The sequence below is a fragment of the Pungitius pungitius genome, chromosome 2 (genome assembly GCF_949316345.1).
Source record: "Pungitius pungitius chromosome 2, fPunPun2.1, whole genome shotgun sequence".
In the NCBI taxonomy this organism is placed as follows: domain Eukaryota; kingdom Metazoa; phylum Chordata; class Actinopteri; order Perciformes; family Gasterosteidae; genus Pungitius; species Pungitius pungitius.
The window spans coordinates 8,827,785-8,840,890 of NC_084901.1; the positions used below are offsets into that span (position 1 = coordinate 8,827,785).

Here is a 13,106-nt window from a genome sequence, read left to right on the forward strand (position 1 = left end):
AACTTCCAAGTAATGCTGCATTGGTTTACCTCATTCTTTGCTGATAATCACAGAGAGCCGCAGTGGAATTTCCTATTGGCAGGCACAGAAGCATCATCAGATGCAACACTCGAGACACACACACCACCACCCCCCTTTGGGTGTGGGGTTTACTCATGTGCCAATAGGCGCTGGCGTTTCCCTGACACCACTTGGCGACGCAGAGAGGCGCGTGACGCCCGTCTGGTTCCGTCTCTCTCTCACACACACACACACACACACACACACACACACACACACACACACACACACACACACACACACACACACACACACACACACACACACACACACACACACACACACCTTATGGAATTCCCCACCTAAAGCTGCTGAGGCCTCTATTTATAATCAACGCCCTTGGGCTGCACTGGGACCGATATACACAGCTTACAACTTGACCTACGGAAAACTCTGCTGTGCGGTGTCACCATTTCCTGTCGTTCTCTCGTTCACACACCTCATCTCCTGACGACCTCGCCACGCACTGGACTTTTTCGGGCGTACCTGGTTTTGAGCACGTCGTTCATTTTCTGCTCCAAGTCCATCCTCTTGCTTCGCTCTCTGTCCAGCTCCTGCCGCAGAGAGTCCACATTGGTCTCTTCCCGCAGCTTCCTCAGCTCCTCCTCTAGAAAAACACAGCACAAAAGCACAGGAGATAAGTACAACCCATGTTTCAAAACATGTTTCATACAGAATTAATTCTACCTGAAGTCCCACGCGCATATTCAGCGTCACTACAAAAAGCCATGTGACAAGTATGAAAGTGGGTAATCATTCAAACATTATGTGAAACATGTCAGGGAGCATGTCAGACCCACTATCCACTGATAATCTAATCTATTAAAACAATAGAATACAACTACAAACTGGATAATAAATGGAGAGATATCCAAAATGCCTCCATCATCTCCTTCACCCCACTCTTCCTCCGTGTCTATCAGCTCCCAGCATTGAGTGGTTTCAGGTTTCAGGGCGTTCTGACCCTGCGGTGCAACATCAGCGGTGTTTCCTCTCAGTCTATTGTACCCGACTAAAGGGACACATGAATATTGGAGGAGAATGAAGCGGTATTTTTTATTTATTAAGTGTGCACATGCACAGGTAGAAATGAATGAATACTTGTGTGCATCCATGTAGCCAAAGTTAAATCCTTAACAAAACACACAAAATGAGAGGACACGTACAGTTTAATGAAAAACACAACCAATTTTAAGATTTCATTACAAACAGAACGTTTTGATTCAACAGAGCCGTCATTCTAACTCCTCAGGGCAGGTGTAAATAACAACAACAACAACTGTTGCTCCATACAGCCAGCTATATCAGAGTCCTAGAACTGGCTCAACAAATTGGAAAGAAGCCATCATTCATTATATTTTTTAAAGCCGGGCTCTTGAGTCTAATGGAAACACCATCATGGTCAGGATTTATAGGAAGTGACCCCAAGTGACATCATATGGCATTGCTTAAAAGAAGAATGCTGCAGAAGGCTTCGATCAATAGCTGAAACACAAGAAACCAGGTGAACCAGCAGTAGCTTCGTTCTTCGAGGGGATAGAAGCAGGGTTAAGTCCCTCTGCAAAGTGTTACTGCAGAGATCATTTCATCACACAGACGGTAGTGGGTTCATATTTCAAGAAGGCAACTTCACTTTCTCATCACCTGATGTTATAACTCACTCATCCTGTTATCACTGACGAAACTCCCATTGCCAGAACCTTCTGCAAGTAATGCGGGAGGTGGCATGGCAACACCATGTGCACTCACTAAGAAAGCTTACACTGGGCTTTCCGTACGTCTCGCTGTGTGGGACCATAAGAGTGTGTTTATGGTAGAGTATTTGTGAGTAAACAAGACACAGAGCTGGTGAGTAAGAGTACGCAGGAGGCCGGGCCAAAGGTTGCTAAGCAGCTTAGCCATAGCTATGTTGCCCCATGCCAGGTTCTTTCCGGTTGACCCTAAACCTCTTAGACAAATGACTCAGTCGCAGCGGTGCACCCTGGGTAATGTAGGCAGGACTATGTCAGTGGTCTGCAATGAACAAAAAGATTTTGGAAAAAAAAAAAGAAAAAAAAAACACATTTCCTCCTGTTTCGAAATATTTCGAATATTCGCAGAAATATTCTTGGAGATACAAATTATTGCAGCAGTATACACTGCAAAAATTACTTATCGCCTTACTAACTATTTGTAACCAACTGGCCTCTTAGACATCCGTCAGGCCAAGGGCAACATACATTTCTGGTCATCTGAGGTATGCATTTCACATCTTTTAGTTGTGTCACCCCCCGCCCCATGAGGGAACTCTTTAGCAGGTTAAACGTGCCACCATACTCAGCAGCTGGCTGCTTACTTTCTAAGTAGATTATGTGTAGAGTGGGTATAGGACAGCTGAAAAAAAACAAAAAAACAAGGCTGATGAAAGTGGCAAGGCCGAGCAGAAGCCGTGAAGAGTGGGCCATTAAACCCAAACAAAAGCCTTAAAGACGCAATAAATCTTGTGAGGCTGAAGCTAACTGCAGAGCCAGGGCGTAATTTCCTCAGGGTCCATCATTACAAGCAACATAGAAGGTCATCATTTCATCCATTGTTAACCAAACAAATATTGCTTGGTGGGTTCGGTTACTTCAGTCTCCGGTTGACAGACACACATATTGAAGCATCAGACTATTTTAATAATTGCTTGTTATTTAACAACAAAATGCAGTCAGTAAACCATTTCACAACCTAATGTATATGTGTAAATGTGGTTTCCACAGATATTTTTCAATTGCCGTACCATTCCGTGGTTTACAATGACTGCATTTTTACCTACAACATGGATACACAGTGCTGCTCCCCCAGCCCTTCACTCCTTCCATTCACCTTGTGCAATGTGTATGCATAGAAATAATAAATAACTACACAACTCCTTCATCCGCTCCCCACCCTTGATCCTCCATAGTTTCCTTCCCCCCCCCCAGAACTGACCAATTCCTTCCTAACACCTGACACACGCCTCATTCCAAGAGTCCATACAAGTGTTGGATGTGCGACTCCGTTCAGCGCGACACAATGCGCTTTTCGTGTCAGACACTGACAGTACAATTCTTTCCCTTTTGCAGTGTTTCTATAAGATGACATTAATAATACTGTCAACATGCCTGCTCTGCTTCTAAAATCAGATTTCCAACATCTATATATAAATATTCAGCTGGGGTTACCGTATCACAGGCCATTATGGTGGCTAGTAACTAGGCCATTTAGCAGCCGCACTGAATGCCCTGCCAGAAGATGACACCATTAACAATCTTCTCTCCCATGCAGGCTTTCCAGGAGACTGCAATATCAGATCTGAAAATGCCTCAAAGAAAAGCCTATAAAAGCCACACATTATCCAGTGATTGGAGTATGTATTCAAGGCAAAATAGCTGAGCTTTCAGTTGTAATAACATTGTAGTCAAGTTTGTCAAATCTAGACCTACTGGAATCACTTTACGTAGTCATCTTACTAAAAACGAGATTACACTGTGGATGGTTTTAGTGAGATGTTCGGGAAACATTTCGTGCAAAATGTATGACTCCTCGATTAGATTCTGTCCTTTAATGGAAGCAGAGGTTAAATGAAAGATTGCGGAAATGTGGTGGCGCCTTTGTGCACTGTCACGAGCGCGCAGCAACAAACACGGCCAGGTGTCATGACAGTCCCCACTTTAATGTGAAAGTTGTTGAGCATTACATGTTTACAACCATGTTCTATATCACTAAGTATTTAGTCACTCATTTTTCACTGGTAGGAGTTTCTTACCAAGTTTCTTGAGCAGAGTTGGACTTTGTTGGAAGTTGATCATATTTCCGTTGACAAATATTAATCTCGAAGGATAGAGGAGACGTAGCAAATTGAGACAAAGTACATTGTGAAGTTTACATTGACTCAAATATCCGCTCTTTCTGTGGGAAAGTCTCCCATACCACCTCTTTATACTCTAATATGCAGTACAGCATGGGTACCAAACAAGGCTGGCTAATGTACAGAGGTTTTTAAACATCCAAGTTTTCCAGTGCAATATAGTTGAAATCCCAGATTTGGAAGCTGACAGACTTACTGAGGTTGAGGTTACTTTTGTTGCGTTTCATCTTATCGACAGCTCCGCTGTAAAGGAGCTCAAAGCTGTCAAAGGTGAAGTCCTCCATCCTCAGTCTCTGCAGCCGGTCGGTCCCCGGTACGCTCGCGGAGGACCGCGACGGCAGAGTGGCCGCCTTGGCTACTTCTTGAAATCCAGCCATGGCAGAAAAGGGTCTCCTTGTTGTTAAGTAGAGTCTACCATTTGATGATCTCAAACCTCGTTAAGACCCACCAAACCAGACAACTTTGGGTGTATGCTCCATGTTCACACAGCAGAGGTCAAGGACACAGTCCTCATCGGTCAGCAGCCACACAGGAGACTATTCGGAGAGTGCTGGTCAGTGATCGGAGCTGGTCTGAGTGTATAAGGCAACAGGTAAAGGGAGAAGTGGGGCAGCTGAGGTGGAGAGAGGTGGGGCTTTGCTGGGTGGCCAGCAGACTAAGAGGGCCTGGAATCCGAGATTCCTGGACCCACCAGGGCTGCCTTACACACACACACACAAGAGATGGTCAAGTGTCCACCCAGATAGATGGGAGTGGTTGTGTACGTATGCACAAACGTGATGGTGGCATTTTGATTTGTTGGTGTTTATATTTGTCTGCAAGAGCGTTGGTGTGTGTGCGTGCGCACGAGTACTGTAAGTACGCAAGTGGAGCGAATCGCTTTATATCCAAGCAGGCAAAAGTTTTTAAGACCTCAAAAGGAAAAGTACTGTGTGAGTTGCTCAATCCAGGCCAGAGACAATGGCTCCTTTCATTAAAGCGAAGGTGGGGGCACGGGGCGAGTAGAAGGGGGGGGGGTTTAATGAAAGAATCAGCTGCATTGGCCTCTCATTGTTCCCATTCTCTACAGTGTGCCACAACATTAGTCGATTTGTGCAGAAAGGACGGTTCGGAGCCGTGAGCCAATCGGCAGATGTTAACACAATATTCAAATACACCAAGGGAGGAGAGATGAGTTAAAGGACACAGGCTAGTTCGGCCAACATATAATTGGCATATAATTGGCTACATGTAGGGTTGTCATTATACCAAAAAGTATGACTTTGATACAATATGTGCCATGAATATCCCAATTCCAGAATTTGATAAAATTCCCCAAATACTAGTGTATTTATCTATAATGGTAATAAATAAAACATCTCGATGGCTCCTTTTTTACCTGCCCGGCTTTTGAATACTTGAACAAATGGCATATTGGTATTAGCCTACAGCAAGACATTGATGTAAAGTAGCGTTGAGTATACATGGCTATGTGATGTAGCCAAAGTACTTCCATATTTCACTTCTGGCTTCATTATTAGCAAACAAGCAGAGGACGGTCAGAAAGAGCACCTGAGGCCATGGCCCAATACCCCCCCCTAAACCCTGTTTAGTTTGAGCGTGAGGGCTTTGAATGATGTAACTATGAATGGACAGCACAAACTTGAGGGTGTTTAATACTTCGCTCTTTTAGGCCCTTTCATGTAATGAGGTACTTTGAAATATTGTCTGATGGAATTTTTTTTTCCTCCTTCAACACACGTTTCTTTACCTCTTTTTAAGTCTCCATGCGTTCACTGGTTATTCCGTTTTTGATGCTCAGGGTAATTCCTGTGGGCTAATTTAGCATCTAAGGCAGATTCCTCGGTTGATAAAGGGCTCAAAATGTCTGAGAGCCACGGAGGGTTTGACAATGGGACAGAAATAAACCCTCAGAGTTAATGGGAGCGCGTAGGGTGCAGATGGGAATTGGGCGCATGTCTCCCATGCGATCACGCACTGGGCAGCCCCTCCTCCTTGCAGTCAATGCATGCAGGCACCATGACAAAGCGCAGAGCAGGGAGAGCGCTCTGATCGCACACTACTTTAAGGAAATATCTGTAGTAAAAATATACAATACGGTATCAATCTTAACAGGTATCGCAGTAACCTATTAGTATTGATACACCGTGGAACCCTAGATACATGATTTTACTGCATTGAGTTCTTTCTGTTTAGGGACCAAAAGTCGGGGTCATTTTTTATCTTTTTTTTACCTCTACAACAATTTGTCATCATAAGGGCTGTATCTAAAAGTTTATGATACAAAAATTAGTTTTTGTGACATACTGTCTTAACGGGAAACAGTTATCTGCGTGAAAAAAGTTTTTTAGCGCTTGCTCACATATTTACTAAATAATCCAGATAAACAATGTTGGGTAATCCAATGAGGAAGGATAGCATGTGCTTGTTTGGAGAACAGTAATGCGATAATGGATTATGTTACATCATAGATATCTGGTCAAGACTGCAGGCGCCTGGAAGCACTGGGAACAAAGTCCTTAAGGGAAACTGCAAGAAAACAAATGACTTTTTCTTAAAAAGATATTACATTAAATTCTTTAACTCAAGATACTGAGCATAAAATCTCTACACATGACCACCTGTTGTACAGACGCACCTAAGCGCATGAGGGTATGACTAAATTAAAATGCATCAACCAGGACACAGAGTACAGCGAGAAGAAGTGAGGAATCTGCGCAGATTCAAGTAGACACCGGGTTTACACAAATTACGAGCCCATTTAACGTCATGCCGTTTCCTCAGCTCGAACATCTCATTTACAGAAACCTCAGCTTTGGTGCCTCAAGAGGCTTCATTTCCGGTTGGACAGAGCTCCATATGAGGAAAAACTGCTTCCTTAGCAGGCACTGAGCAAGTTTTTCATTATCGTGCAGCATGTTGTGCAGCATGTTGTGCAGCATGTCGTGCAGCGGTCTCAGAAAGAGAATGAATCACCATCAGTGTACAAGCAATCAGTAACGAGGCCAGCAGAACACTAATCACTTGAAAAACCATCTCCAGGAATATAAAACCCAAGACCAATGACTTCAAATTTTGGTCGTATACTACCTGGTACTAAAGTCACAATGCTCCCATCAATTAAATTTCAGGAATGAACCTCAACATTACAGCGTGCGTTACTTTCCCCAGACGTCTCTCAAAGAACTACAGGGAAAAATGACATGCTACGAGTTTCTCTAGCCACTTTCCGTCACCCCAGTTCCTGGCCTTTGCAATGCATCATGGTTACGCCATGTGTCCGTGTCACCTTTATGTGGTGTCTTTGGGCCCAGGGAGAAGTAGGACAGCAGCTAGGGCACTGTATTGATCAGTTATTATAGTGCACACAGCATGGCCTATTCACCCGCAGTGACCTTCAAAATGCAACTTCAAACAGGGGACACACACACACACACGTCACACAGAGAGAGAGAGAGAAACCTCTAGCTCTCTCAAAGCAGTAGCATATCAAAAATGGCAAAAGGAATGAAGAGAAAAGTACCAAGAGGACAGAAGTAGCGATAAAAAGCTTACTGTCCATATAATTACACAGGGTGATTTCCTGTGGCACTGGCCTCTGCCATTTTATCACCGGGAGGAGGGTGGGCTCAGCTTTGTCTGCAGTTGATGCAACCCTCGGTTTTTATATCTATTACTATAATAAACATAGATCACAATGTGGTCATTCAAGGCAACAGTGTTCAGAGGACACAAAAATATGCACCTTGCTATATTCCCACATTGGTCATTTCAGACACACAGACACACTCACACCGAGTGCAGTTTTATGCTAAAACCGGAAGGAACATAAGCCGAAAACAGCGGAAGGCCATCATGACCTCTACAGCGTGCGTGCATGGGCTTGCAATCGGAAACATTGGTTACAAATTAACCAATTAAGTGTCCCAAGAATAGCACTGGTAAATCACAATAAATGGCAAGGGGAAAAGACACACACACACACACACACCTTCCCCATCTGGAACGGAAACAAAGGAGGAAAGGAGACAATATACTTAATCAGTGTGTTTGTTTTAGCAAACAGCGTGGGCCCCAGTTTTATTTTAAGCAGGAGGGAGGGAAACACGTCGGCGCAAGAGAGGGAGGGAATACGCCTTCGCTCAGTTCACTCTGACTATGAAAGAGATCCAAGAAGCCCAAATTATTTCTTGGTTTAAATGCTGACTGACCGTTGAAGAAAGAAAAGCAAACAAACACATACTTGAATGGAACGGAAACACATTTGTTTCCGTTTCGCATCACGCCATTATAATCCTCTTTCCCTTTTGCAAAATATGCTCCCCCTCCGACAATCAGACCACAATTTGATTTTATTGTTGCCAAGTTGTTGTCCTATAATCGGGAAGCTGCCAATTACATCCAAGACTGTTTGTGTGTGGCCGAAGGACGCATGTGAAATGCTGAGAGGGCGTTTTGATCACCAACGTATTCCTCGGTGATCACAAGGATCTGGACAGTATCTCTGACCAATTCCCCAGTTATATGAATTACTGTGTCCAGATTCCCTGTAAACAAATGCAAACTTTCCCTAATAAAAAACCTCAGGTGACAAAGGAGATTAATGAAGCAATTAAAAAAAAAAACTGCCTTTTTTAGTGGCAATAAAGATGGGATTAAAACAACCCAAAAAGGAATTGTGTGATAATCAAACAGGTAAGCGTACATGTAGGACAGGCTTGAAATTCAACCAACAGAATGAAATCTATTCCTGGTTATGGCTCCGGTAATTCCAACTTGTCTGGTGATGGGATCGATACAAATGAAGCAAATCAGTTCTTTGCCGTTTGACAATTGGATTTCTCTGCATCTCACGAGAGCATCTTCTCTCTTGCACTGAGTGGTCCTGAGGACTGTAGCCCAGCCATTCTAATAAATGTTGAGGAGATTCGACAGCAGTTAAAGAACCTTAAGGTTAACAAGGTTTAAGATTAGGATTAAGGGGCATGGATTCGTCAAACGACTGAAAAACACCTTTTTTAGCCTTGCCGGCGAGAGTGCCCTCCAATAATTAGTCAAAAAAGAAACTTAAATATCAAAATCCTTTCAATTTGTTAGCTAGTCTTTGGATAACATGTTACGTTTTCATATATCATGCCTCAGAAAAGCCATTACACAACACGTAAACCCGTATTGTTTTACTACAAGGAATCTTTTGTTTCACCCCCACTAATCTCTTTAGCTTCAGCGAACAACAAACTGTATACAAGCATGCACGTCCACAAGCATTGGATCACACCACTGAGAACATGACCAAAGTCTTTCTATAGCAGGCTATACTGTGCGGCAGGCCAATGGGGCATCACCCCATCTTTAAGGACATACAATTTAGCCACTACTTAAGCCTCCCCAAAAAGAAAAGCAATTAAATTAAAAGTTTTGAAATATGAAATGTAAGCAGCTCACACACGTGTGTAGACAGGACATGCCGGTCATAGTCAAACTCAAGGCTGCAGGCAGACTGCGGGTCCAAGAGCGCTTTAGCCCATTGCTGATTAAATTAGAAAAATGTGTGACATACAATTGAGCCGATCAGCGTCCTTAAATAGACTCAGCCTGGGGCCACATTATTTTTGTCCCACGTTTGCCGTTCTCTTGTCAGGGACTCTACAGATTTCAATTAGAAGGTCATTGAGAGGTTTGCCACTCGGGACAGAAAAGTAAGGGTGACAAATAAGATTGTTAAATCATTATTTACAACTACTTTATCTGTTGCATTAAATTGAATATTGAACTACGAGTTAGTATTGCCTTTGTGATACTTTTACGGTTTCGCATAAAATCATTCTGGAATGATTGCTGAAATTGATTGGATGGACCTACCATGAAAATTTTCCACCAGCCACCACGGCTGGGGGGGGGGCATTTTCAAATCACACACAGTCAACGTTACATTGATTAGCGACCTATGAATACACAAAGCAAGGGGAAGCAGAGTAGAGGGCAGAGGAAAATAGTAGAGATGGAATACACAATGATAGAGAGCGGAAGAGTCCAGTTTATGCTAATGTACCGTCCAGAAAGCAACAGGATAAGGCATAAGTAGCAGAATGCTACGGAGGCAAAAAAACACGACACCACCACAAGACTATGAAGAGGTCTCCACTTTGAATTCGCAGTGGCTGCCATCTTAGCTAGAGCTATGATTACAAGATCTGTGGTGAAACCTTTAAGCTTTTGACAGTGTAACAGTTGTTTTACCTGCTTGAATGTCTGTGTACAAGCTTGTGGGTTTGTCGGGGCCTGGAAGAATCTCATAACATCGGGCTGCTGTGTGTCTGACAGACACAAACGTGGGGAATGGCAAATCCAACGTGCCATAAAAGACCGGTAGGGAAATGGTAAGCAGAATCCGAAAGAGCAGCTCAGCGGGTTGGACGGAAGGCAAAAGAAGAGCTCTCTGGTTGCCTTTGCTTTTTTTTTCTTTTTTTTTTAAACTAATGCCGAGATGAAATAAAAGAGGAAAGGAAAAACAGCAAGGTGGAAAGGTCAGTGAAGAGTGAACGGATTTGGCTAGCATCCTGACTGTGTGACAATGAATCGAGCCCTTTTAGCTCAGGCATTATGACAGAGGACATAGCCCGAGGTATTCTCTTTCTCACACACTCTCACTCTCACTCTAATAGACACACATAGTCGAAAGGCAACAAGGGGGAGGGGGCTTCACAGTGCATTGCATACAACAGGACTTTCAACGTGCTGCGCGGTACAGGACAACCCGTACCTCTCATCGGATACCAAGTTTGACAAGCTTGTAAATGCGTGCGAGTTGAGTGGGTGGACTCAGCAGCGTCATACATTACTTTGGGCAGCCTCTTCCTCTTCCTGCCTGCAAACAACCCTTCCCCCTAGGGCCGTCTAACCTACACAACAGAAAACTGCGATGCATACAGAAAAGCATTACTATTTTGACCTCACCCCAAAACGGCCCAGGAACAGCAGGAGATCATTAGAGGTCAATCATTGTTTGACCTCAAATGAGGGATCCTGCATTGTGAAAGCAAAATCCGGTGCAACCATATTTACAACAAACCGTACAACAAGCAAAGCTGGGAACAGGTTAAAAGAAAATAATTAAGTACCTGGTAATGGGCACTTAATAAAGTTCAATCATCACTCTTCTCTCATCTATGTTTTGGTCTCCACCAAAGACTGTAAACAAGAAGTGGTCTCGGTAGCAGCACTATTAGGTTGTGGTTTTGAGACCTTGTGTTTAGAAGTCCACATCAAGATACACAAAAGGGCGGGGCTAAGGAAAAAAAAAATGTGAAAGGGAATATGAAAGGAATTGCGCTGTAAGATAGATATCAGGGCCAATGGTCAACAGGACAATGCTGTGGTACCAACTTGCCAATCCCAAGCCCTAAAGCATAACCTTCTTTATCAACCAACCATTCTTATCTAAATGGGACCATGATTTACAATATCAACATCATGCAGTGAGAGGCGATGCAGAGAGTGGTGCTGCAAATCGTAAAAAACAAAAACCGCAGGGAAACTGGAGAGCAGATCGTTTGTATTTTATCATGTGGCCTTCAACTTGATAACTACACTTCAATCCCTATGGACACTGTAGGTGTCATGGTTATGGCTGGTGTAAACAACAAATGGGTGAATAGAAGAATTCAAAGGCTAACAGAATACCCAGATCAGCCTCTCTGGTGCAGTATGATAAACATTAGCTCAGCAGCTGCTCCTATGACGATGCCAGTGGAATCGAATGGCTGTATAAAGACAGTTAAAAAACATGATGCAACTGTCCATTGTAAATACCAGATGAAATCATAACTATTTAACTATGTGAGTAGATATGTTTCCCACCATCAAGATGACCCATTAGATTAATTGCTTTTGTTAAACAACAGAAGTTTGCGGTTACAGCGAGCAGGCTGCTCAGCTCATTGAAATGTAGAATAACAAACATACTATGAAGCAGTGGAACAAAATTCTGCTGGGAACTATTACTTTAGCTTTCCCAATAGAGTAGATGAGTAGATTCATTCATGTTTTTTTTGTAACATATACAGCCAGTTAGGTCCAAATGGACTCAAAGCAGTCATCTTTAGTTCCGGATTGCAAACATTTTGGCTTCACGCCGAATGAGAGGTGTAGAGAAGAGCCCAAATAGAGAGATTTTTTTCAGATTCTAATGAAGAATACAACATTCTTTGTTCTTTCAAAGAGCCTACTTGCATTATTATGCAATTATATTGTCATAATGTAATCAGCGGCATGAAACGTTCCGATAATCTCGTTAATCGTAATTCATTTGGTGCAAAATATCGCTCAACAAAAAGTAGTTATTCTGACAGCCCTCCCTACGAGAGATGCATGCGAGCTTCGTAGGCACAAGAGAGCGTGTTCATTATCACAGTAGACTGATGAGACAGCAGTAATGGCCAACAGTGTTGAGGAGAGACCTTTACTACTGCTCAGCAAAAACCATAGCACCTCATCAAATGGAGGATGCTTCTTGCTAAAGTCCCCATTTGGTAAACAATCACAAACTATAGGGAAGGCAATATAGATAAGAGTATGTAAACAGAGGCAGTCCCTCAACGCAAAACCACTGCTGCAACATGGTGAGCTCACAGTTTCCTCAATCTGTTCCTCTGCATTTGATGCTGCAGACAAACCAACCGCCCACACATGCACTATAACTTTGAGCTGGACGCCACAAATACAGGACTTTTTTCTGGGAACTGACAGGAGGGATTCTGGGCAATGATATATAGGACCATATATTTAAGTACATATGCATCTTTTCCCCCATATACTTGTATAAATAGTCACGTCTTCTGAACGCCACAGATTTATTAGATCTTTTAAGTTGGTTAATATGGACCTCTGAACTGCATTTGTCTATATACACCATACAGAAGGCTAATTCCTATATTAGAATATTTTCTGCAAGTTAAAGTAAACCACTCTGTAAAAAATGCAAAATGTGTCTGAAACTGTAGTCTGTTTCAGGAGTTGCAATGTGTGTGTGTGTGTGTGTGTATACTCACGTAGGAAATGTTTCTCCAATAAGGCAATTTCCAGGTGACCTTTGACTTCATTGAGTCGGTCTGACTCTGACCTCTGGAAGTCCTGGATGGCCACTGCCATGGTGGGAGACCCTGAACCTGCCTGT

General features: G+C 43.1%; 1 protein-coding gene across 5 annotated transcripts in view; it reads right to left on the minus strand.

Moving 5' to 3' along the window:
* Positions 1-13,106, minus strand: part of gramd4a (GRAM domain containing 4a) — a 31,597-nt gene that overhangs the window by 7,626 nt on the left and 10,865 nt on the right. For all 5 annotated transcript variants that reach the window (XM_037460405.2, XM_037460406.2, XM_037460403.2 and 2 more), the window contains 2 exons: positions 12,982-13,102; positions 547-667 (listed from right to left, as the gene is read on the minus strand). In XM_037460405.2, the coding sequence (XP_037316302.1) occupies positions 547-667; positions 12,982-13,102 (242 nt within the window). The remainder of the gene's footprint in view (positions 1-546; positions 668-12,981; positions 13,103-13,106) is intronic.